This window comes from Piliocolobus tephrosceles, chromosome 2 (genome assembly GCF_002776525.5).
Source record: "Piliocolobus tephrosceles isolate RC106 chromosome 2, ASM277652v3, whole genome shotgun sequence".
NCBI classification, from domain to species: Eukaryota; Metazoa; Chordata; class Mammalia; order Primates; family Cercopithecidae; genus Piliocolobus; species Piliocolobus tephrosceles.
Window position 1 is genome coordinate 37,365,431 of NC_045435.1, and position 25,241 is coordinate 37,390,671.

Here is a 25,241-nt window from a genome sequence, read left to right on the forward strand (position 1 = left end):
ATAAAATATTAGCAAATGGAAGACAAACATATAAAAGAAAGATAAAGCATCATAACCAAGGTGGATTTATCCCAGGAATGCAAGTTTAAAATTTGAAAATCAATGAATGTAAAATACTGATTAACATAATAAAGGAGAAAATAATACAGTCATCTCAATACATGTGAAAACATTTGACAAAATTAGATATTTTAAAATGAAAATCCTTAACAAAACAAGAATAGAAGAGTATTTCCTCAATAGAATAAATCCCACTAAGAAAAATCTACAGCATCATACTTGATTGTGAAATACTGAATTTTTTTTTTTAGAATCAGTAACCAGAAGAGGATGTTTACTATCATCACTTTTATTCAACATTGCAGTTGATAACCTAGTAAGGACAAAAAGCAAGATTAAAAAATTATATGCCTAAAGATTAGAAAGAAAATTTAAAACTCTCTTTACTTGCCAATGGTATGATGGTGTAGGTAGAAAACCAAAAGGAAACTACAAAAATAATAAGTGAATTTAGCAAGATTGAAGAATGCATGTCAGTAGACAACAATTAATTATATTTCTATATAAATAACAGCAAACAATTTGGAAATGAACTTTAAAAAATACCATGTACAGGATAGACTTCCAGCTGGCAGCCTGAGGAGTATCATGGACCTATTCCTGAGTGGAAAAGGATAATTTATGAAAGATATTTTAAAAACAACCACGTAAAATCTCCGGAAATTGTCCTAAGGGCATATAGCAAATGAAGAAATATTTATTCAAGAAAATCTACTGAAACTTGGTAGAAACAATGAGAGTCTGTGGCACTTGAACCACAACTCACTTAATTCCTCTCCCCCTTCCAGGTTGCCAGCATTTCTCATCCCCTCCAACTCCAAGTTGAAGAGACCAAATTCCTGGGAAGTGTTACCAAGAGGTCAGAGGCTCCCTTCTGCCCATCCCCCACTCACAGGACAGAAGCTCTACCCCATGCATAGACCTCAGTACCATAAATACTGAGTCCCTGATTACCCTTACCCCATCTTGCTCATAGGGCAGAAGTTTTATACTAGAAAAGATAAGCTGAAAAGACCAGAGGATACCACCTTTGCCCAGGGCCCAGACTAGTGGCTCAAAGGTTTTGCCCAGGAAAGAAACGCAGTCTACCTGAATAGAGAGCTTCAAAGCCCTCCCCGAAATGACTAGCCTTACATGAAACAGTGTGGGAAAGTTCAAGCCTAAGTGTGCTCTCAAAACCAATGGGAAATTTGGTGATAATGAAATGGGAGGAAGTAATTGATAGCACCTCTTAATTAGGGGCAACAAACTATACCATATGTAAGCTAGTTCACCAGCGAGAACCAATGAAAGAGACTGCTAAGAAGAGCCCTCCTGGGATTTAAACCTCAAAGACTAGCCTCAAAAATGATCCCTTATCAAATTAAATTAGATCAGAATACTGTACAATGTATGTCCCAGGGTACTGTCAAAAATAATAGAACATCTCGTGGATGCTAAGCTTTAAAAACAATAAAATAATAGAGCAATTACCCAGCTGTGATTCGGCAGTGTAACAGCTGTATATGATATTAACAGAGGCAGACAGCTTAACAGAGAGATGAAGGAGATAGTCAAAGAGAACACTGCTAAAATTACTGCCATCCCAGAGTGACTATATATATACTGAATACTGTGCCTTCTGAGAAGCAACCTCAAAATCTTCACAATGCAGAGGAAATAAACCTCATGAAAATAGTCTAGCCGAATCACTAAATAAATAAATAAGCAAACAGCAAAAACTGGAGGGGAGAGAGAGGAATCAGTCATCAGTACCCGAAAGTGCTACAATATATTACCTAAAATATCCAGTTCTCAAAAAAATATCATGAGACTTGCAATGAAACAAAGTGTGGCTCATTCACAGGGAAAAAAAGGCAACAAGAATTTCCTGTGAGAAGACCCAGATGTTGGATTGAACAGACCAAGACCTCAAAACCACCATTATAAATATGCTTAAAGAACTGAAAGACACTATGCTTAAAGAAGTAAAGGAAGCTATGATGACAATGTCTCATCAAATCAAGAACATAAATAAAGAAATAGAAGTTACAAAAGGAACCAAATGGAAATTCTGGAGTTGAAAGGTACAGTAAGTGAAAAGAAAAATTCAGTAGTGGGACTCAACAGTATATTTGAACTAGCAAAAATAACAACAAGTAAACTTGAAAATAGATTGATAGAGACAGTGCATTCTGAAGGACAGAGAGAAAAAAAAGTGAAGAAAAATAAAGCCTCAGAGAAACATGGGACACAATTAAGGGCACCAACATATACATACTAGGATTAGCAGAAGGAAAGGAGAGATAGAGAAAGGAGAAAAACATGTGAAAAGATAATGACTGAAAACTTCCCAAATTTTATGAAAAGCATTAATCTACACATCTAAGAAGTTCAATAAACTCCGAGAAGAGAAATAGAAAAATATCTACAACCAGATGCATCATAGTAAACACACTGAAACATGCTTCAAGGCAAAAACAAAAAGAAAATCTTGAAAGCAATAAGAGAAAAATGACTTGTCACATACATGGAACTCTTAACAAGATTAACAGCTCATCAGAAACAACGGAGGCCAGAAGGGAATGGGATGTAATACTCAAATTGGTCAAATGAAAAAACTGTCATTCAAGAAACTTATATCCAGAGGGGAAAAACACACTGGGGCCGGTTGTAGGGGCAGGGGAAAAGAGAGCATCAGGATAAATAACCAATGCATGTGGGGCTTAATGCCTAGGTGATGGGTTGATAAGTGCAGCAAACCACCATGGCACATGTTTACCTATATAAGAAACCTGCATGTCCTGCACATGTATCCCAGAACGTAAAATAAAATTAAATTTTTAAAAAAACTTTATATCCAGCAAAAGTATTTTTCAAAAATTTAGCTGAAATAGACATTGTCAGGTAAACAAAAGCTGAGATAATTTATTACTAGCAGAGCCACCTTACAAGAAATACTAAAGGAAGTTTTTCAGGCTGAAAGAAAGTGAACCTAGATTGTAACTTAAATCTACACAAAGGATCAAAGAGCATTGTTAAGGTAACCATGTAATTATGAAAGAATATAAATGCATATTTCTTCTCTCAGTTGATTTTTAAAGCAGTTTATAAAAAAATGTATATATATTGTTATTTGAGGATCTATAATATATAGAAATTAAATATATTTGTCAATAACAGTACAAAGGAAGTGGGTGGGAGGAAAGTTGTGTTTGAGTAAACAGATTATTCCAGATGATAGCCTGGATTCACCAGAACAAATAAAGAGGACAAAAAATGGTAAAATGCGGCCACTACATTCCAGCCCGGGCGACAGAGCGAGACTCCATCTCAAAACAAAACAAAACAAAACAAAACAAATGGTAAAATGGTAAATCAGAAAGTTATAAATATATTCTTGTTCTTCTTTTTCTTAGCTTTTATAAAAGAAACAGAATTATATAAAGTAGTAATTATAATGTTTTATTGGTTTGTAAAATGTATAGATTTAATTTGTATATCAATAACAGCACATAGGAGAGAATACAGCTATTAAAAATGAACATTTCTGTATCTCACTGGAATTAAGTAAGTATACATCTGAAGTAGACTCCGATAAGATGTATGCAGTAAGTTCTAATGTATATGATAAGTTTTTCCACTAGGAAAACTCCAGAAAATATGGTGAAAGATTAATTAAAGGAAAGAAATGCCACACAAGAAAATATTCACTTAATACCAAACAAAGTAGTGAAAGAGGACTAGAGGATCAAAAAAAGACATGAGACAGAGAAAACCAAAAGGAAAATGACAAGTGTAACCCAAATATATCAATAATATTAAATGTTAAGGGATTAAACAATCCAATCAAAAGATATAGATTGTGAGACTGTTTTTTAAAAAAGTGAAGATCTGACTATATCCTGTCTATGAGAGAGATTTTAGATTTAAAGGTATAAATAGGTTGAAAATGAATGGAAAAAGATCATATGAACAACAGCCATAAGAAAACTAGAATTACTATACTAATACCATTTGAAAAAATAGATTTTAAAGCAAGCAGAATGTCACTAGAATAAAAAGGGATCTTTTATAATGATAAAAGTGTCAATCAATCAAGATGATATAATTATCAACATGTATGTCCCAAATAACAGAGTTACCAAATACGTGAAGCAATGCCTAACACGATAAAAAAGATAAATTCAACAATAATTGTTGGAAATTTCAAAGTTCCACTTTTAAAAATAGATACAATAACTAGACAGAAGATCAAAAAAGAATGAGATGACTGGAAAAATGCTATATAGAAGACCTCGATACCAAAATCTCCAAAATATTGCAGAAAGAAACATTTAAAAAATTATTTAAATGGAGGGGAATACCAGGTTTACAGGTTGGAAGACTCAATTTTTAAAAGATCTTTATTCTACCAAATTAAGCTCTATGTTTATCACAGTCCTATAAAAAAAAATCTAACAATTATTTGTAGAACTTGAGAAAGTGATTCTAAAATTTATATGGAAATACAAAGGATCTGGAATAACTAAAACACTCTTGGAAAAGAACAACAAAATTGGAGAACTTCACTACCTGATTTCAAGATGTGCTTTGAAGCTACATTAATTATGATAGTGTGGTAATTGAAAAAAAGACAAACCAATCATTACAAAATAAAAAGTCCAGTAATAGATCCACACATTTATGGCCAATTTGTTTTTGACAAAGGCACCAATAAAAATCAATGAAGAAAGTCTTTTTTAACAAATAATAGTGGAACAACTGGGCAAACAAATAGGAGGAAAAATGAACTTTAATCCCTACTTCATGTCACAACGAATCATTTTTAAAGTTCTAGAAGAAAACAAAGAATAACATCTTCATGACCATAGGTTTGGCACTGGCTACTTAGACAGGAATCAAAAAGAAATTACAATAAAAATAATAAATTGTTCTTAAAGTAAATTAAATTTCTGCTCATCAAAAGACACTATTAAGAGGACAGGTGTGGGCCGGGCACAGTGACTCACAAGGCGGGCAGACCACGAGATTACAGATCTTGAGGAGATTGAGACCACCTGGCTAACACGGTGAAACCCCGTCTATACTAAAAATACAAAAAATTAGCCGGGCGTGGTGGCGGGCGCCTGTAGTCCCAGCTACTCTACTCCAAAGGCTGAGGCAGGAGAATGGCATGAACCCAGAAGGCGGAGCTTACAGTAAGCTGAGATCCCACCATTGTACTCCAGTCTGGGCAACAGAGCGAGACTCCACCTCAAAAAAAAAAAAAAAGGGGGCCAGGCATGGTGGTTTATGCCTGTAATCCTAGCTCCTTGGGAGACCAAGGCAGGTGGATCACTGGAGGTCAGGAGTTGGAGACCAGCCTGGCCAACATGGTGAAACCATGTCTCCACTAAAAATATCAAAATTAGCCAGGCACGGTGGCCCACACCTGCAATCCCAGCTCCTTGGGAGGCTGAAGCAGGAGAATCACTTGTACCCGGGAGGTGAAGGTTGCAGTGTGCCAAGATTGCCCTGCTGCACTCCAGCCTGGGAAACAGAGCAAGACTCTGTCTCAAAAAAAAGAAAAACACGACGCTACCTGGAGCAAGATGGCCGAATAGGAACAGCTCCAGTCTCGAACTCCCAGGGCGAGCGACACAGAAGACTGGTGATTTCTGCATTTTCAACTGAGGTGCTAGGGTCATCTCACTAGGGAGTGCCAGACAATCGGTGCTGGTCAGCTGCTGCAGCCCAACCAGTGAGAGCTGAAGCAGGGCGAGGCATCATCTCACCTGGGAAGCACAAGGGGGAAGGGAATCCCTTTTCCTAGCCAGGGGAACTGAGACACACAACACCTGGAAAATCGGGTAACTCCCACCCCGATACTGCGCTTTAAGCAAACGGGCACACCAGGAGAATATATCCCACACCTGGCTGGGAGGGTCCCACTCCCACGGAGCCTCCCTCATTGCCAACACAGCAGTCTGCCATCTAACCGCAAGGCAGCAGCGAGGCTGGGGGAGAGGCGCCCACCATTGCTGAGGCTTAAGTAGGTAAATAAAGCCGCTGGGAAGCTCGAACTGGGTGGAGCTCACAGCAACTCAAGGAAACCTGCCTGTCTCTGTAGACTCCACCTCTGGGACAGGGCACAGCTAAATAACAACAACAAAAAAAGCAGCAGAAACCTGTGCAGATGCAAACGACTCTGTCTGACAGCTTTGAAGAGAGCAGTGGATCTCCCAACACGGAGGTTGAGATCTGAGAGGGGACAGACTGCCTGCTTAAGTGGGTCCCTGACCCCTGAGTAGCCTAACTGGGAGACATCCCCCACTAGGGGAAGTCTGACACCCCACACCTCACAGGGTGGAGTACACCCCAGAGAGGAAGCTTCCAAAGTAAGAATCAGACAGGTACACACACTGTTCAGCAATATTCTATCTTCTGCAACCTCTGCTGATACCCAGGCAAACGGTCTGGAGTGGACCTCAAGCAATCTCCAACAGACCTACAGCTGAGGGGCCTGACTGTTAGTAGGAAAACTATCAAACAGGAAGGACACCTATACCAAAACCCCATCAGTACGTCACCATCATCAAAGACCAGAGGCAGATAAAACCACAAAGATGGGGAAAAAGCAGGAGAGAAAAGCTGGAAATTCAAAAAATAAGAGCGTATCTCCCCCTGCAAAGGAGCGCAGCCCATCGCCAGCAACGGATCAAAGCTGGTCAGAGAATGACTTTGACGAGATGAGAGAAGAAGGCTTCAGTCCATCAAACTTCTCAGAGCTAAAGAAAGAATTATGTACCCAGCGCAAAGAAACTAAAAATCTTGAAAAAAGAGTGGAAGAATTGACAGCTAGACTAATTAATGCAGAGAAGGTCATAAATGAAATGACAGAGATGAAAACCATGACACGAGAAATACATGATAAATGCACAAGCTTCAGTAACCGACTCGATCAACTGGAAGAAAGAGTATCAGTGATTGAGGATCAAATGAATGAAATGAAGCGAGGAGAAACCAAAAGAAAAAAGAAGAAAAAGAAATGAACAAAGCCTGCAAGAAGTATGGGATTATGTAAAAAGACCAAATCTACGTCTGATTGGGGTGCCTGAAAGTGAGGAAGAAAATGGAACCAAGTTGGAAAACACTCTTCAGGATATCATCCAGGAGAACTTCCCCAACCTAGTAGGGCAGGCCAACATTCAAATTCAGGAAATACAGAGAACGCCACAAAGATACTCCTCTAGAAGAGCAACTCCAAGACACATAATTGCCAGATTCACCAAAGTTGAAATGAAGGAAAAAATCTTAAGGGCAGCCAGAGAGAAAGGTCGGGTTACCCACAAAGGGAAGCCCATCAGACTAACAGCAGATCTCTCGGCAGAAACTCTATAAGCCAGAAGAGAGTGGGGGCCAACATTCAACATTCTTAAAGAAAAGGATTTTCAACCCAGAATTTCATATCCAGCCAAACTAAGTTTCATCAGTGAAGGAGAAATAAAATCCTTTACAGATAAACAAATGCTTAGAGATTTTGTCACCACCAGGCCTGCCTTACAAGAGACCCTGAAGGAAGCCCTAAACATGGAAAGGAACAACCGGTACCAGCCATTGCAAAACCATGCCAAAATGTAAAGACCATTGAGGCTAGGAAGAAACTGCATCAACTAATGAGCAAAATAACCAGTTAATATCATAATGGCAGGATCAAGTTCACACATAACAATATTAACCTTAAATGTAAATGGACTAAATGGCCCAATTAAAAGACACAGACTGGCAAACTGGATAAAGAGTCAAGACCCATCAGTCTGCTGTATTCAGGAGACCCATCTCACATGCAGAGACATATATAGGCTCAAAATAAAGGGATGGAGGAAGATCTACCAAGCAAATGGAGAACAAAAAAAAAGCAGGGGTTGCAATCCTAGTCTCTGATAAAACAGACTTTAAACTATCAAAGATCAAGAGACAAAGAAGGCCATTACATAATGGTAAAGGGATCAATTCAACAGGAAGAGCTAACTATCCTAAATATATATGCACCCAATACAGGAGCACCCAGATTCATAAAGCAAGTCCTTAGAGACTTACAAAGAGACTTAGACTCCCATACAATAATAATGGGAGCCTTCAACACTCCACTGTCAACATTAGACAGATCAACGAGACAGAAAGTTAACAAGGATATCCAGGAATTGAACTCATCTCTGCACCAAGCAGACCTAATAGACATCTATAGAACTCTCCACCCCAAATCAACAGAATATACATTCTTCTCAGCACCACATCGCACTTATTCCAAAATTGACCACATAATTGGAAGTAAAGCACTCCTTAGCAAATGTAAAAGAACAGAAATTATAACAAACTGTCTCTCAGACCACAGTGCAATCAAACTAGAACTCAGGACTAAGAAACTCAATCAAAACCACTCAACTACATGGAAATTGAACAACCTGCTCCTGAATGACTACTGGGTACATAACAAAATGAAGGCAGAAATAAAAATGTTCTTTGAAACCAATGAGAACAAAGATACAACATACCAGAATCTCTGGGACACATTTAAGCAGTGTGTAGAGGGAAATTTATAGCACTAAATGCCCACAAGAGAAAGCTGGAAAGATCTAAAATTGACACTCTAACATCACAATTAAAAGAACTGGAGGCCGGGCGCGGTGGCTCAAGCCTGTAATCCCAGCACTTTGGGAGGCTGAGACGGGCAGATCATGAGGTCAGGAGATCGAGACCATCCTGGCTAACACGGTGAAACCCCATCTCTACTAAAAATACAAAAAACTAGCCAGGCGAGGTGGCGGGTGCCTATAGTCCCAGCTACTCCGGAGGCTGAGGCAGGAGAATGGCGTGAACCCAGGAGGCAGAGCTTGCAGTGAGCTGAGATCCGGCCACTGCACTCCAGCCCAGGAGACACAGCAAGACTCTGTCTCAAAAAAAAAAAAAAAAAGAACTAGAGAGGCAAGAGCAAAACCCTCCAAAAAATCAATGAATCCAGGAGTTGGTTTTTTGAGAAGATGAACAAAATTGACAGACCGCTAGCAAGACTAATAAAGAAGAAAAGACAGAGGAATCAAATAGATGCAATAAGAAATGATAAAGGGGATATCACCACCGACCCCACAGAAATACAAACTACCATCAGAGAATACTATAAACACCTCTACGCAAATCAACTGGAAAATCTAGAAGAAATGGATAATTTCCTGGACACTTACACTCTTCCAAGACTAAACCAGGAAGAAGTTGAATCCCTGAAGAGACCAATAGCAGGCTCTGAAATTGAGGCAATAATTAATAGCCTACCAACCAAAAAAAGTCCAGGACCAGATGGATTCATAGCTGAATTCTACCAGAGGTACAAAGAGGAGCTGGTACCATTCCTTCTGAAACTATTCCAATCAATAGAAAAAGAGGGACTCCTCCCTAACTCATTTTATGAGGCCAACATCATCCTGATACCAAAGCCTGGCAGAAACAGAACAAAAAAGGAGAATTTTAGACCAATATCCCTGATGAACATCGATGCAAAAATCCTCAATAAAATACTGGCAAACTGGATTCAGCAGCACATCAAAAAGCTTATCCACCATGATCAAGTGGGCTTCATCCCTGGGATGCAAGGCTGGTTCAACATTCGCAAATCAATAAATGTAATCCAGCATATAAACAGAACCAAAGACAAGAACCACATGATTATCTCAATAGATGCAGAAAAGGCTTTTGACAAAATTCAACAGCCCTTCATGCTAAAAATGCTCAATAAATTCGGTATTGATGGAACGTACCTCAAAATAATAAGAGCTATTTATGATAAACCCACAGCTAATATCATACTGAATGGGCAAAAACTGGAAAAATTCCCATTGAAAACTGGCACAAGACAGGGATGCCCTCTCTCACCACTCCTATTCAACATAGTGTTGGAAGTTCTGGCTAGGGCAATCAGGCAAGAGAAAGAAATCAAGGGTATTCAGTTAGGTAAAGAAGAAGTCAAATTGTCCCTGTTTGCAGATGACATGATTGTATATTTAGAAAACCGCATTGTCTCAGCGCAAAATCTCCTTAAGCTAATAAGCAACTTCAGCACAGTCTCAGCATACAAAATTAATGTGCAAAAATCACAAGCATTCTTATACACCAGTAACAGACAGAGAGCCAAATCATGAATGAGCCTCCATTCACAATTGCTTCAAAGATAATAAAATACCTAGGAATCCAACTTACAAGGGATGTAAAGGACCTCTTCAAGGAGAACTACAAACCACTGCTCAGTGAAATAAAAGAGAACACAAACAAATGGAAGAACATACCATGCTCATGGATAGGAAGAATCAATATCGTGAAAATGGCCATACTGCCCAAGGTAATTTACAGATTCAATGCCATCCCCATCAAGCTACCAACGAGTTTCTTCACAGAATTGGAAAAAACTGCTTTAAAGTTCATATGGAACCAAAAAAGAGCCCGCATTGCCAAGACAATCCTAAGTCAAAAGGACAAAGCTGGAGGCGTCACGCTACCTGACTTCAAACTATACTACAAGGCTACAGTAACCAAAACAGCATGGTACTGGTACCAAAACAGAGATATAGACCAATGGAACAGAACAGCGTCCTCAGAAATAGTACCACACATCTACAACCATCTGATCTTTGACAAACCTCAGAGAAACAAGAAATGGGGAAAGGATTCCCTGTTTAATAAATGGTGCTGGGAAAATTGGCTAGCCATAATTAGAAAGCTGAAACTGGATCCTTTCCTTACTCCTTATACAAAGATTAATTCAAGATGGATTAGAGACTTAAATGTTAGACCTAATACCATAAAAACCCTAGAAGAAAACCTAGGTAGTACCATTCAGACATAGGCATGGGCAAGGACTTCATGTCTAAAACACCAAAAGCAATGGCAGCAAAAGCCAAAATTGACAAATGGGATCTAATTAAACTAAAGAGCTTCTGCACAGCAAAAGAAACTACCATCAGAGTGAACAGGCAACCTACAGAATGGGAGAAAATTTTTGCAATCTACTCATCTGACAAAGGGCTAATATCCAGCATCTACAAAGAACTCAAACAAATATACAAGAAAAAACAAACAACCCCTTCAAAAAGTGGGCAAAGGATATGAACAGACATTTCTCAAAAGAAGACATTCATACAGCCAACAGACACATGAAAAAATGCTCATCATCACTCGCCATCAGAGAAATGCAAATCAAAACCACAATGAGATACCATCTCACACCAGTTAGAATCGCAGTCATTAAAAAGTCAGGAAACAACAGGTGTTGGAGAGGATGTGGAGAAATAGCAACACTTTTACGCTGTTGGTGGGATTGTAAACTAGTTCAACCATTGTGGAAAACAGTATGGCAATTCCTCAAGGATCTAGAACTAGATGTACCATATGACCCAGCCATCCCACTACTGGGTATATACCCAAAGGATTACAAATCATGCTGCTATTAAGACACATGCACACATATGTTTATTGCGGCACTATTCACAATAGCAAAGACTTGGAATCAACCCAAATGTCCATCTGTGACAGACTGGATTAAGAAAATGTGACACATATACACCATGGAATACTATGCAGCCATAAAAAAGAATGAGTTTGCATCCTTTGTAGGGACATGGATGCAGCTGGAAACCATCATTCTTAGCAAACTATCACAAGAACAGACAACCAAACACCACATGTTCTCACTCATAGGTGGGAACTGAACAATGAGATCACTTGGACTCGGGAAGGGGAACATCACACACCGGGGCCTATCATGGGGAGGGGGGAGGAGGTAGGGATTGCATTGGGAGTTATACCTGATGTAAATGATGAGTTGATGGGTGCTGACGAGTTGATGGGTGCAGCTCACTAACATGGCACAAGTATACATATGTAACAAATCTGCACGTTATGCACATGTACCCTAGAACTTAAAGTATAATTTTAAAAAAGTAAAAAAAAAAAAAAAAAGAAAAAGAAAAACACCATTAAGCAAATGAAAAGATAAATCACATACTGTAAGAAAATATTCACAATGCCTATTTTGACTAAAATTCTTACCTAAAATATATGAAGAATTCTTACTACTACATAACACAAATGTAAGTAGTCCAACATAAATAAGCCAAAGAGTTGAATAGGATCATGAAGATATATGATTAGCCAATAAGCACATGAAAATGTTCCAACTATCAATAGTCATCAGAGAAATTTAAAATCATAATAATATACTACTATGACCAGAAGAACTAAGATTTTAAGAGACTGTATTACCTAGTGTTGGTGGAGATATTGAGCAATTGGAACTCCCGTAAATTGCTAGGGAGAATGCAAAATGACCAGCCCCTGTCATAGCATAATGGAAAGATTATGGAAATCTTTAAAGGAAAAACAAAAACAAATCAAAGATTTTCACATATAGATATTTGTTGTAGCATTATTTAGTATAGTAAAGATTGGAAAATCCAAATGTTTCACAATGGAGGAATGTTAAAAGTATGGTATGTCTTTATAATGATTTGATAAAATGTTTTAAATGGTGGAATTGTTTATGAAATAAATGTTATTTAGAGAAATCAGAATATGAAACTGTCTTTGTTGGATTAAAAACCATCATGGAAGGGGCCAGGCGTGATGGCTTACACCTTTAATCCCAACACTTTGGGAGGCCAAGGCAGGCAGATCACTTGAGGTCAGGAGTTCAAGACCAGCCTGGCCAATATGGTGAAACCCTGTCTCTACTAAAAATATAAAAATTAGCTGGGTTTGATGGCACACACCTGTAATCCCAGCTACTTGAGAGGCTGAGGCAGGAGAATTGGTTGAGACCCAGGAGGTGGAGGTTGTAGTGAGCTGAGATCCCACGAGTGCATTCCAGCCTGGGCTACAGAGGGAGACTCTGTTTCAAAAAAAAAAAAGGAAGGAAGAAAAAAGCCAAAGTTATGATGAAATTGTGTAGTTTTTAATCCCCTCCATCACTTTTCTGTATTTTCCAAGTTTTCTAGAGGGACAAAGCATTACTTCCATAGTCCAAAAAATGTTTATTTTTAAATAATGATTGCTTTGAATAACTATATAGTATTTAATGATGATAACTATAAAAGTATTTGCTTTAGGGTTTTGACACATTGTATATTGGCACATGGAAGTAGTTTTACTATTATTGTTAGATCCATATTCAGTTCAGTTCCTATCTTCATCAGGAAAGTAGGTGAATTCAGAAGGAGCTAGGGAAAATGATAGAATCAATAGACAGTACAGAAATAGAAATGATGCTGTTTTCCAGACAAATGAGCTTAGCTCTTTAACCACCAAATTTTGTATTTTAAAATTTTGATGAAACTCTTTCTAAAATATACATCATACTTTCTTACTTACTAACTATATTATAGTGACCAAATCCCATCCTACCTCCTAGCTGTTTAACTTTGGAGAATTGATGAAATAACCTTTCGTCCTTGTTTTCTTATCTGCATGATGGGGTTAATATTATAACCCCTCTCATTGTATTGGTAGGTGTGAAAAGGATAATTTATATAAAGTATTTAGCAGAGGATTGCGTACAAAATAATAGATATCACTTTCTGTTATTACTGTTACTACAAAGAACATGTGGCACAGTAGCCATTCAATAGATTTGATTCACTGACTCAACTTACAGTAATGTCTTTAAAGCCTTTCAGAGATCTGTAAAACACCTACCTCTGTTAAATGGTCCCAGATCACTCACTCACTAGTCATTATAGTTCCTTTCTCTGCCCTTTCTTTCACTGTTGTTCCACCTTACTTTTCTTAATGTTTCTAGTTCTAGCAGCCTCCTCCTCTTTATAACTTGCAGTTTCTAATTTGCTGTCAGATAGCAAAGCCTGTTTAAGTCAGTACACTTTCAAGGAGTGCCTGGAAAACTCTTATAGCAACTCTGTGGATTAACATTTATTGCTTATTTAGTCAAACTTTTTCCTATCTAATTTGTATATCTAGGGTTAAGACTGTGTTCAACATAGTTTAGTTTGATGAATATCTATTTCCAGATTAATGGTAACATTTATATCAGCAAATATTATGTGTACTATGATAATAAACAGAAATTTAAAATTGGATGAGCATTAAATTGAAAGTCTTGAAAATAATGTTCAATGAAGTAAGAAATAGAGCAAACAATAAGCTTTGGAGTTGGTATTCAATGCTCTATAAGCAATTGAAATATGAGTGCAGAATAATATGGTATGTAAAAATCTGAGTTCTGTGTCCTTTTCAAGCTCTGTTATTGACTTCTCTGACTTTGAATAAATAGCTTAAACTTTTTGAAGTTACAGTTTCTCACTTATAAAACACAAGAGTTGGGCTAGGCTGTCACAAGGCACCTTTCAGTTTCAAAATTCTGGGTTTTTTTGGACCTACCGCAAGCTTATTGTTATAAATTGTATAAAGAAGAGGGTGATGGGAAAGAATAGGAACAAAGATTATTTCAGTCATTGAAAATAGCCCTCAAATGTTTCTGAGCATGGAGACAGATTAAAATAGAAACTATGAATATTTATTTCACAAAAGAAAGTCTGTGAGATTTTATAACAAAGATAGAAAAACCATAGTGAAGAACATTTTACAAATACTATATAAATACAGATTGGCAAGTACAGAGAATTATAAAATGTTTATTAATCTGTTGTGTCTACTGTTGCATTTGTCAGAAAAGTGGCAGAATAAAAATTGAGAAATATGAGAAAGAGAAAAATACAGTGCTTATTATAAGGAATTTGTACTATTGAACAAAACACAGTATGTAATATATAATACTACATTTTTATAAATAAATATAAAATTTAGAATTTGTAGCAGTTTTTAAAGATCTTTTAAAAGCCAATAATCATATCTCCTGAGAGGATATTTGATTAGGTATTGTTAAAACCTCTTCTAATTCTTATTATTTATGATCTATTTTCAGATAAAATTGGGTCATTTATTAAAGTAACTATTTCTTATAAAAATAGTAAAAAAGGGATTTTATATGTTTGTGCCATCCATGTTTAAATACTCTTGTGTGTCGATCGGTTACTGCTCCTTATTTTTTCCTGTATCATTTGTTTAAACAAATTTTCAAAACAGGCCAGACATGTTGGCTCACACCTGTAATCCCAACACTTTGGGTAGCTGAGGTGGGAGTATTGCTTGAGCCCAGGAGTTCAAGATGAGCCTGGGCAACATACTGAGACCCTATCTCTATAAAGAGAAAAAAAAATTAGTAAAAATATTTTTAAAATTCAGAATAATTGACATAACTTGGACATGGTAAAGTAGTTTTCACATGGAAAAAAAAGCCTTTTAAACTTGTAGGAATTAAGAAATTAGAATAACCTACAAAAGACTAGGAAAATTTATCTCATTTTTTTCATTGTATTTTCAGGTTTAACTGAATTGAATGACAGTCCAGTTCCCCTAGAACTTGAGCGCTGCAAGTCTCCTACCTCAGGTAAACATGAGTGGTATTTTTCAAGCTTCTGGTAGTTCACTGGAGTAATCTATTGCTTTATTTTCATTATCTTTATAATGTGAAATTTGTAATTTTAGTAATTAGGTGTAATTCCATTCATTAAATTTACTGTAAGCAAATTTGATTCCAAATACAAAATATGAATAAATGTCTTTTAAAACACTTTTATCTCAAAATAAAATTAAGATCAGAAGTATAAGTGCAACACTTTAAAAGACATTTTAAAGGAAAGTTATTTTGCAGATACATTAATAATGCTTACCAAGTATCAAATAAAAATTGGTAATATACAGAAACTTATCATCCTCTGGCCAAAGCTGAATTAGTGGGAAATATACAGTATACATGCAGGAGCAAATGATACCATTCCTCTGGACCACAGTTTGGAAACATGTATATTCATTGACAAAGAAAAATGATAATAGAATATGATATGAAGCAAAACATCAAGACAAAGTGTGTACCCATTAAAATATATTTAAAATGTGAGAATAAGATTCCTAGGGATATATCTTTAAGGTACTATGTGTCAAAAAAAAAAAAAGTTAATAGTTATTTTTGGGTGGTGGGATTATGACTGGTTTGCCTGTTTTTTTAAATTTTTATGTATTTGATAATTCTGATTTTTCTATAATGTATATATAGTTTTGTGTAAGTTTCTAAACACCAAGATAATTAGGTTTGTCTTTACTGAATGACAGATCTGTTCCTACAGACAAGAAATTGTAGTTCATTTTTATTTTTATTATTTTTTATTATTTTTATACTTTAAGTTCTAGGGTACATGTGCACAATGTGCAGGTTTGTTACATATGTATACATGTGCCATGTTGGTGTACTGCACCCATTAACTCGTCATTTACATTAGGTATATCTCCTAATGCTATCCCTTGCCCATCCCCCAACCCAGGACAGGCCCCGGTGTGTGATGTTCCCCTTCCTGTGTCCAAGTGTTCTCATTGTTCAATTCCCACCTATGAGTGAGAACAGGCAGCGTTTGGTTTTTTGTCCTTGTGATAGTTTGCTGAGAATGATGGTTTCCAGCTTCATCCATGTCCCTACAAAGGACTTGAACTCATCCTTTTTCATGGCAGCATAGTATTCCATGTTGTATATGTGCCACAATTTCTTAATCCAGTCAATCATTGATGGACATTTGGGTTGGTTCCAAGTCTTTGCTAGTGAATAGTACCACAATAAACCTACGTGTGCATGTGTCTTTATAGTAGCATGATTTATAATCTTTTGGGTCTATACTTAGTAATGAGATGACTGGGTCAAATGGTATTTCTAGTTCTAGATCCTTGAGGAATCACCACACTGTCTTCCACAGTGGTTGAACCAGTTTACACTCCCACCGACAGTGTAAAAGTGTTCCTATCTCTCCATATCCTCTCCAACACCTGTTGTTTCCTGACTTTTTAATGATCACCATTCTAACTGGGGTGAGATGGTATATCATTGTGGTTTTGATTTGCGTTTCTCTGATGGCGAGTGATGATGAGCATTTTTTCATGTGTCTGTTGGCTGCATAGAAGTCTTCTTTTGAGAAGTGTCTGTTCATATCCTTCATCCACTTTTTGATGGGGTTGTTTTTTTCTTCTTCTAAATTTGTTTGAGTTCTTTGTAGATTCTGGATATTAGCCCTTTGATGAGTAGATTGCAAAAATTTTCTCCCATTCTGTATGTTGCCTGTTCACTCTGATGGTAGTTTCTTTTGCTGTGCAAAAGCTCTTTAATTAGATGCCATTTGTCAATTTTGGCTTTTGTTGCCATTGCTTTTGGTGTTTTAGACATGAAGTCCTTGCCCATGCCTATGTCCTGAATGGTATTGCCTAGGTTTTCTTCTAGGGTTTTTATGGTTTTAGGTCTAACATTTAAGTGTTTAATTGATCTTGAATTAATTTTTGTTTAAGGTGTAAGGAAGGGATCCAGTTTCAGCTTTCTACATATGGCTAACCAGTTTTCCCAGCACCATTTATTAAATAGGGAATCCTTTCCCCATTTCTTGTTTTTGTCAGGTTTGTCAAAGATCAGATGGTTGTAGATGTGCGGTGTTATTTCTGAGGCCTCTGTTCTGTTCCATTGGTCTAACCTCTGTTTTGGTACCAGTACCATGCTGTTTGGTTGCTGTAACCTTGTAGTATAGTTTGAAGTCAGATAGCATGATGCCTCCAGCTTTGTTCTTTAGGATTGTCTTGGCAATGTGGACTCTTTTTTGATTCCATATTAATTTTAAAGTATTTTTTTTCCAATTCTGTGAAGAAAGTCATTGGTAGCTTGATGGGGATGACATTGAATCTCTAAATTACCTTGGGCAGTATGGCCATTTTCACAATATTGATTCTTCCTATCCATGAGCATGGAATGTTCTTCCATTTGTTTGTGTCCTCTTTTATTTCATTGAGCAGTGGTTTGTAGTTCTTCTTGAAGGGGTCCTTTACATCCCTTATAAGTTGGATTCCTAGGTATTTTATTCTCTTTGAAGCAATTGTGAAAGGGAGTTCACTCATGATTTGGCTCTCTGTTTGTCTGTTATTGGCATATAAGAATGCCTGTGATTTTTGTACATTGATTTTGTATGCTGAGACTTTGCTGAAGTTGCTTACCAGCTTAAGGAGATTTTGAATTGAGATGTTGAGGTTTTCTAAATATATAATCATGTCATCTGCAAACAGGGACAATTTTGACTTCCTCTTTTCATAACTGAATACCCTTTATTTCTTTCTCCTGCCTGATTGCCCTGACCAGAACTTCCAACACTATGTTGAATAGGAGTGGTGAGAGAAAGCATTCCTATCTTGTGCCTGTTTTCAAAGGGAATGCTTCCAGTTTTTGCCCATTCATTATGATATTGGCTGTGGATTTGTCATAAAAGACTCTTATTATTTTGAGATATGTCCCATCAATACCTAATTTATTGAGAGTTTTAGCACAAAGGGCTGTGGAATTTTGTCAAAGACCTTTTCTACGTCTATTGAGATAATCATGTGGTTTTTGTCTTTGGTTCCATTTATATGCTGGATTACGTTTATTGATTTGTGTATGTTCAACCAGCCTTGCATCCCAGGGATGGAGCAGACTTGATGATGGTGGATAAGCTTTTTGATGTGCTGCTGGATTCGGTTTGCCAGTATTTTATTGAGGATTTTTGCATCGATGTTCATCGGGATATTGGTTTAAAATTCTCTTTTTTTGTTGTGTCTCTGGTACCATTCCTTCTGAAATTATTCCAATTTTTGGAATAATTGGAATAAAAAATTGGAATAATTTCAGAAGGAATGGTACCAGCTCCTCCTTGAACCTGTGGTAGAATTCAGCTGTGAATCCATCTGGTCCTGGACTTTTTTTGGTTGGTAGGCTATTAATTATTGCCTCTATTTCAGAGCCTGTTATTTGTCTATTCAGGGATTCAACTTCTTCCTGATTTAGTCTTTGGAGGGTGTGTGTGTCCAGGAATTTATCCATTTATTCTAGATTTTTTAGTTTATTTGTGTAGAGGTGTTTATATTATTCTCTGGTGGTAGTTTGTATTTCTGTAGGATCGGTGGTGATATCCCCTTTATCATTTGTTATTGCATCTATTTGATTCTTCTCTCTTTTCTTCTTTATTAGTCTTGCTAGTGGTCTATCGATTTTGTTGATCTTTTCAAAAAAACAGCTCCTGGATTCATTGATTTTTTGAAGGGTTTTTGTATCTCTATCTCCTTCAGTTCTGCTCTGATCTTAGTTATTTCTTGTCTTCTGCTAGCTTTTGAATGTGTTTGCTCTTACTTCTCTAGTTCTTTTAATGATGATGTTAGGGTGTCAGTTTTAGATCTTTCCTGCTTTCTCTTCTGGGCATTTAGTGCTGTACATTTCCCTCTACACACTGCTTTAAATGTGTCCCTGAGATTCTGGTATGTTGTGTCTTTGCTCTCATTGATTTCAAAGAACGTCTTTATTTCTGCCTTCATTTCGTTATGTTCCCAGTAGTCATTCAGGAGCAGGTTGTTCAATTTCCATGTAGTTGAGCAGTTTTGATTGAGTTTCTTAATCCTGAGTTCTAGTTTGATTGCACTGTGGTCTGAGAGACAGTTTGTTATAATTTCTATTCTTTTACATTTGCTGAGGAGTGCTTTCCTTCCAACTATGTGGTCAGTTTTGGAATAAGTGCAATGTGGTGCTGAGAAGAATGTCTATTCTGTTGATTTGGGGTGGAGAGTTCTGTAGATGTCTATTAGGTCCACTTGGTGCAGAGCTGAGTTCAATTCCTCGATATCCCTTTTAACTTTCTGTTGCATTGATATGTCTAATATTGACAGTGGGGTGTTAAAGTCTCCCATTATTATTGTGTGGCAGTCTAAGTCTCCTCATAGGTCTCTAAGGACTTGCTTTATGAATCTTAGTGCTTCAGTATTGGGTGCATATATATTCAGGATAGTTAGCTCTTCCTGTTGAATTGATCCCTTTACCATTATGTAATGGCCATCTTTGTCTTTTTTGATCTTTGTTGGTTTAAAGTCTGTTTTATCAGAGACTGGGATTGCAACCCCTGCCTTTTTTTTGTTTTCCATTTGCTTGGTAGATCTTCCTCCATCCCTTTATTTTGAGCCTATGTGTGTCTCTCTATGTGAGATGGGTCTCCTGAATACTGCACACTGATGAGTCTTGACTCTTTATCCAATTTGCCAGTCTGTGTCTTTTAATTGGGGCATTTAGCCCATTTATGTTTAAGGTTAATATTTTTATGTGTGAATTTGATCCTGTCATTATGATGTTAACTGATTATTTTGCTCATTAGTTGATAAAGTTTCTTCCTAGCATCGATGGTCTTTACAATTTGGCATGTTTTTGCAGTGGGTGGTACCGCTTGTTCCTTTCCATGTTTAGGGCTTCCTTCAGGGTCTCTTGTAAGGCAGGCCTGGTGGTGACAAAATCTCTAAGCATTTGCTTGTCTGTAAAGGATTTTATTTCTCCTTCACTTAGGAAGCTTAGTTTGGCTGGATGTGAAATTCTGGGTTAAAAATTCTTTAAAAATATTGAATATTGGCCCCCACTCTCTTCTGGCTTGTAGGGTTTCTGCCAAGAGATCTGCTGTTAGTCTGATGGGCTTCCTTTTGTGGGTAACTCGACCTTTCTCTCTGGCTGCCCTTAAGATTTTTTCCTTCATTTCAACTTTGGTGAATCTGACAATTATGTGTCTTGGAGTTGCTCTTCTGGAGGAGTATCTTTGTGGTGTTCTCTGTATTTCCTGAATTTGAATGTTGGCCTGCCTTGCTAGGTTGGGGAAGTTCTCCTGGATAATATCCCACAGAGTGTTTTCCAGCTTGGTTCCATTCTCCCCATCACTTTTACGTACACCAAACAGACGTAGATTTGGTCTTTTCACATTGTCCCAGATTTCTTGGAGGTTTGTTCATTTCTTTTTACTCTTTTTTCTCTAAACTTCTCTTCTCGCTTCATTTCATTCATTTGATCTTCAATCACTGATACCCTTTCTTCCAGTTGATCGAATAGGCTACTGAAGCTTGTGCATTCATCATATAGTTCTCATGCCATGGTTTTCAGCTCCATCAGGTGAATTAAGGACTTCTCTACACTGGTTATTCTAGTTAGCCATTTGTCTAATCTTTTTTCAAAGTTTTTAGCTTCTTTGCGATGGGTTAGAACTTCCTCCTTTAGCTCAGAGAAGTTTACTCTTCTGAAGCCTTCTTCTCTCAACTCGTCAAAGTCATTCTCCATCCAGCTTTGTTCCATTGCTGGTGAGGAGCTGCATTCCCTTGGAGGGAGAGAGGTGCTGTGATTTTTAGAATTTTCAGCCTTTCTTCTCTGTTTATTCCCCATCTTTGTGGTTTTATCTACCTTTGATCTTTGATGATAGTGATGTACAAATGGGGTTTTGGTGTGGATGTCCTTTCTGTTTGTTAGTTTTCCTTCTAACAGTCAGGACCCTCAGCTGCAGGTCTGTTGGAGTTTGCTGGAGGTCCACTCCAGACCCTGTTTGCCTGTGTATCAGCAGCAGCAGCTGCAGAACAGTGAATATTGCTAAACAGCAAATGTTGCTGCCTGATCGTTCCTCTGGAAGCTTCATCTCAGAGGGGTACCCGGCTGTGTGAGGTGTCAGTCTGCCCCTACTGGGGGGTGCCTCCCAGTTAGGCTACCTTGTGGTCAGGGAGCCACTTGAGGAGGCAGTCTGTCCGTTCTCAGATCTCAAACTCCGTACTGGGAGAACCACTACTGTCTTCAAAGCTGTCAGACAGGGACAGTTAAGTCTGCAGAGGTTTCTGCTGCCTTTTGTTCAGCTATGCCCTGCCCCCAGAGGTGGAGTCTATAGAGGCAGCAGGCCTCCTTGAGCTGCAGTGGGCTCCACTCAGTTCAAGCTTCCCAGCTGCTTTGTTTACCTACTCAAGCCTCAGCAATGGCAGGCGCCCCTCCCCAGCCTCACTGCCACCTTGCAGTTCAATTTCTGACTGCTGTGCTAGCAACGAGCGAGGCTTCATGGGCGTGGGACCCTCCAAGTCAGGCGCGGGATACAATCTCCTGGTGTGCCGTTTGCTAAGACCATTGGAAAAGCGCAGTATTAGGGTGGGGGTGACCCGATTTTCCAGGTGCCATCTGTCACAGCTTCCCTTGGCTAGGAAAGGGAATTCCCTGACCCCTTGTGCTTCCCGGGTGAGGTGATGCCTTGCCCTGATCCAGCTCACACTTGGTGAGCTGCACTCACTGTCCTACACCCACTGTCCAACAAGCCCCAGTGAGATGAACCCAGTACCTCAGTTGGAAATGCAGAAATTGCCCATCTTCTGCATCACTCATGCTGGGAGCTCCAGACTGTTCCTATTCAGTCATCTTGGAACTGCCCCTCAATTCATTTTTATTTACATTATTTTAATTTGAACTTTATACAAATTTACAGAAGTTTAATAATGCCATTATAAAGCAGTGAATTTGGACTTGTAGAAATTCATTTAAAATTGCAGCATTTCTTCAATTTATTCCATCCCTGAAAAGTTGTTAGTTCTTTATTCTTATTCTTCAGGAATCTAGGCTATGTATAATCTAGTTATATCCTATGTACATTTTTCTTTTAGTCATATATTTTTAATCCTTATTTTATTGGTCTTATTGCAAAGATTGTCTCATATGTTTATTCTTCCTTTTGCATTCTCATTGACACCAGCCAAATTTAGGTATTTATTGCCCCATACCTGTGGTGTCATACAAATATTCTAGTAGGTGTCTATATTTTCTCTCTGCACCTTTTATGATTAATTTTCCATGTCATGTTGTAAAATTAATATTCTTAAAATATTACATTGATCATATTTTCCCATGATTGTAAATCTTCAATATAAAATATAATTCAATATCTTATATCAAATTTACGTACCTAACTTCAAATTTTGTTATAGCTGGCCAGGCACAGTGGCTCATGCCTGTAATCCCAGCACTTTGGGAGGTCAAGGAGGGAGGATCACTTGAGGCCATGAGTTTGAAGACTAGCCTAGGCAACATAGTGATATCCCATCTCATTAAACATAATAATAATAATAATTTTAAAAAGTTTTTAAAAGATCATTGTAGCTGTTCTACCTTTCAGTATTTTCATATAACTTTTATAAAGAATTTGTCAGTTCACATACAAGCATGCTTAGATTTTTATTATGATTTCACTGGATCTATAGATCAACTGGGCAGAATTAACATATTCAACAATATTGAATTTTTCATTCACTATCTCTCTATGTGTGTATACTTTCTTTTGGCAATATTATTGGGGTTTTTGGTAGAGATCTTGCACATCTTTCATTAAATTTATTCCTTTGTGGTTTTTTTCCTATTATTGTTAATTTTATGTCTTTTTCTAATTATTTGTAGTTAGAATATGAAAATACACCTAATTTTTGTATATCGAGCATGCATCCAGGAAATTTGCTAAATCTATTTCTTAATTCTTATAGTTTGTAAAATTCTTTTGGATTATCTACATATCCAAGTATGTCCCTTGTGAAAATGAAACTTCCATTTTCTCCTTCTAAAGGAAAATACTGGCTAGGCCCTTTAATACAATGTTGAATAGATGTGATATAAGTAGACTTTTTTTCTTATTCCCAGTCTCATTGATAAGGCTTTCAATAATTCATAATTAATTAATGTAATTGTTGTCCATTTTTGGTAGATATGCTGCTTTTAGTCCTTTGCCTATGATGTTTCTTCTTTTGTTAATGTTATAGCAGGTTTAGTAATACCACCACAACGCACAATGACCACACTTTTTTTAAATACCTTTTTTATTTTTTATTTTTTTTAATTATTATACTTTAATTTCTAGGGTACATGTGCACAACGTGCAGGTTTGTTACGTATGTATGCATGTGCCATGTTGGTGTGCTGTACCCATTAACTTGTCATTTACATTAGGTATATCTCCTAATGCAATCCCTCCCCACTGTCCCCACCCCACAATAGGCCCCAGTGTGTGATGTTCCCCTTCCTGGGTCCAAGTGATCTCATTGTTCAGTTCCCACCTATGAGTGAGAACATGCTGTGTTTGGTTTTCTGTTCTTGCGATAGTTTGCTGAGAATGATGGTTTACAGCTGCATCCATGTCCCTAAAAAGGACACAAATTCATCCTTTTTTATGGCTGTATAGTATTCCATGGTGTATATGTGCCACATTTTCTTAATCCAGTCTGTCACAGATGGACATTTGGGTTGATTCCAAGTGTTTGCTATTGTGAATAGTGCTGCAATAAACATACGTGTGCATGTGTCTTTATAGCAGCATGATTTATAATCCTTTGGGTATATATCCAGTAATGGGATGGCTGGGTCAAATGATATTTCTAGTTCTAGATCCTTGAGGAATCACCACACTGTTTTCCACAATGGTTGAACTAGTTTATAGTCACACCAACAGTGTAAAAGTGTTCCTATTTCTCCACATCCTCTCCAGCACCTGTTGTTTCCTGACTTTTTAATGATTGCCATTCTAACTGATATAAGATGGTATCTCATTGTGGTTTTGATTTGCATTTCTCTGATGGCTAGTGATGATGAGCATTTTTTCATGTGTCTGTTTGCTGTACGAATGTCTTCTTTTGAGAAGTGTCTGTTCATATCCTTTGCCCACTTTTTGATGGGGTTGTTTGCTTTTTTCTTGTACATTTGTTTGAGTTCTTTATAGGTTCTGGATATTAGCCCTTTGTCTGATGAGTAGATTGCAACAATTTTCTCCCATTCTGTAGGTTGCCTGTTCATTCTGATGGTAGTTTCTTTTGCTGTGCAGAAGCTCTTTAGTTTAATTAGATCCCATTTGTCAATTTTTGCATTTGTTGCTGTTGCTTTTGGTGTTTTAGACATGAAGTCCTTGCCCATGCCTATGTCCTGAATGGTATTACGTAGGTTTTCTTCTAGGGCTTTTATGGTTTTAGGTCTAACATTTTAGTCTCTAATCCATCTTGAATTAATTTTCATATTAGGAGCAAGGAAAGTATCCAGTTTCAGCTTTGTACTTATGGCTAGCAAATTTTCCCAGCACCATTTATTAAATAGGGAATCTTTTCCCCATTTCTTGTTTTTGTCAGGTTTGTCAAAGATCAGATGGCTGTAGATGTGTGGTATTATTTCTGAGGGCTCTGTTCTGTTCCGTTGGTCTATATCTCTGTTTTAGTACCAGTACCATGCTGTTTTGGTTACTGTAGCCTTGTAA

At 37.5% G+C, this 25,241-nt stretch overlaps 1 protein-coding gene across 5 annotated transcripts in view; it reads left to right on the forward strand.

Annotated features, from left to right (window-relative positions):
* Nucleotides 1-25,241, forward strand: part of STXBP5L (syntaxin binding protein 5 like) — a 465,182-nt gene that overhangs the window by 350,866 nt on the left and 89,075 nt on the right. For all 5 annotated transcript variants that reach the window (XM_023214416.3, XM_023214419.3, XM_023214418.3 and 2 more), the window contains one exon: nt 15,461-15,526. In XM_023214416.3, coding sequence (XP_023070184.1) covers nt 15,461-15,526 — 66 coding nt within the window. The remainder of the gene's footprint in view (nt 1-15,460; nt 15,527-25,241) is intronic.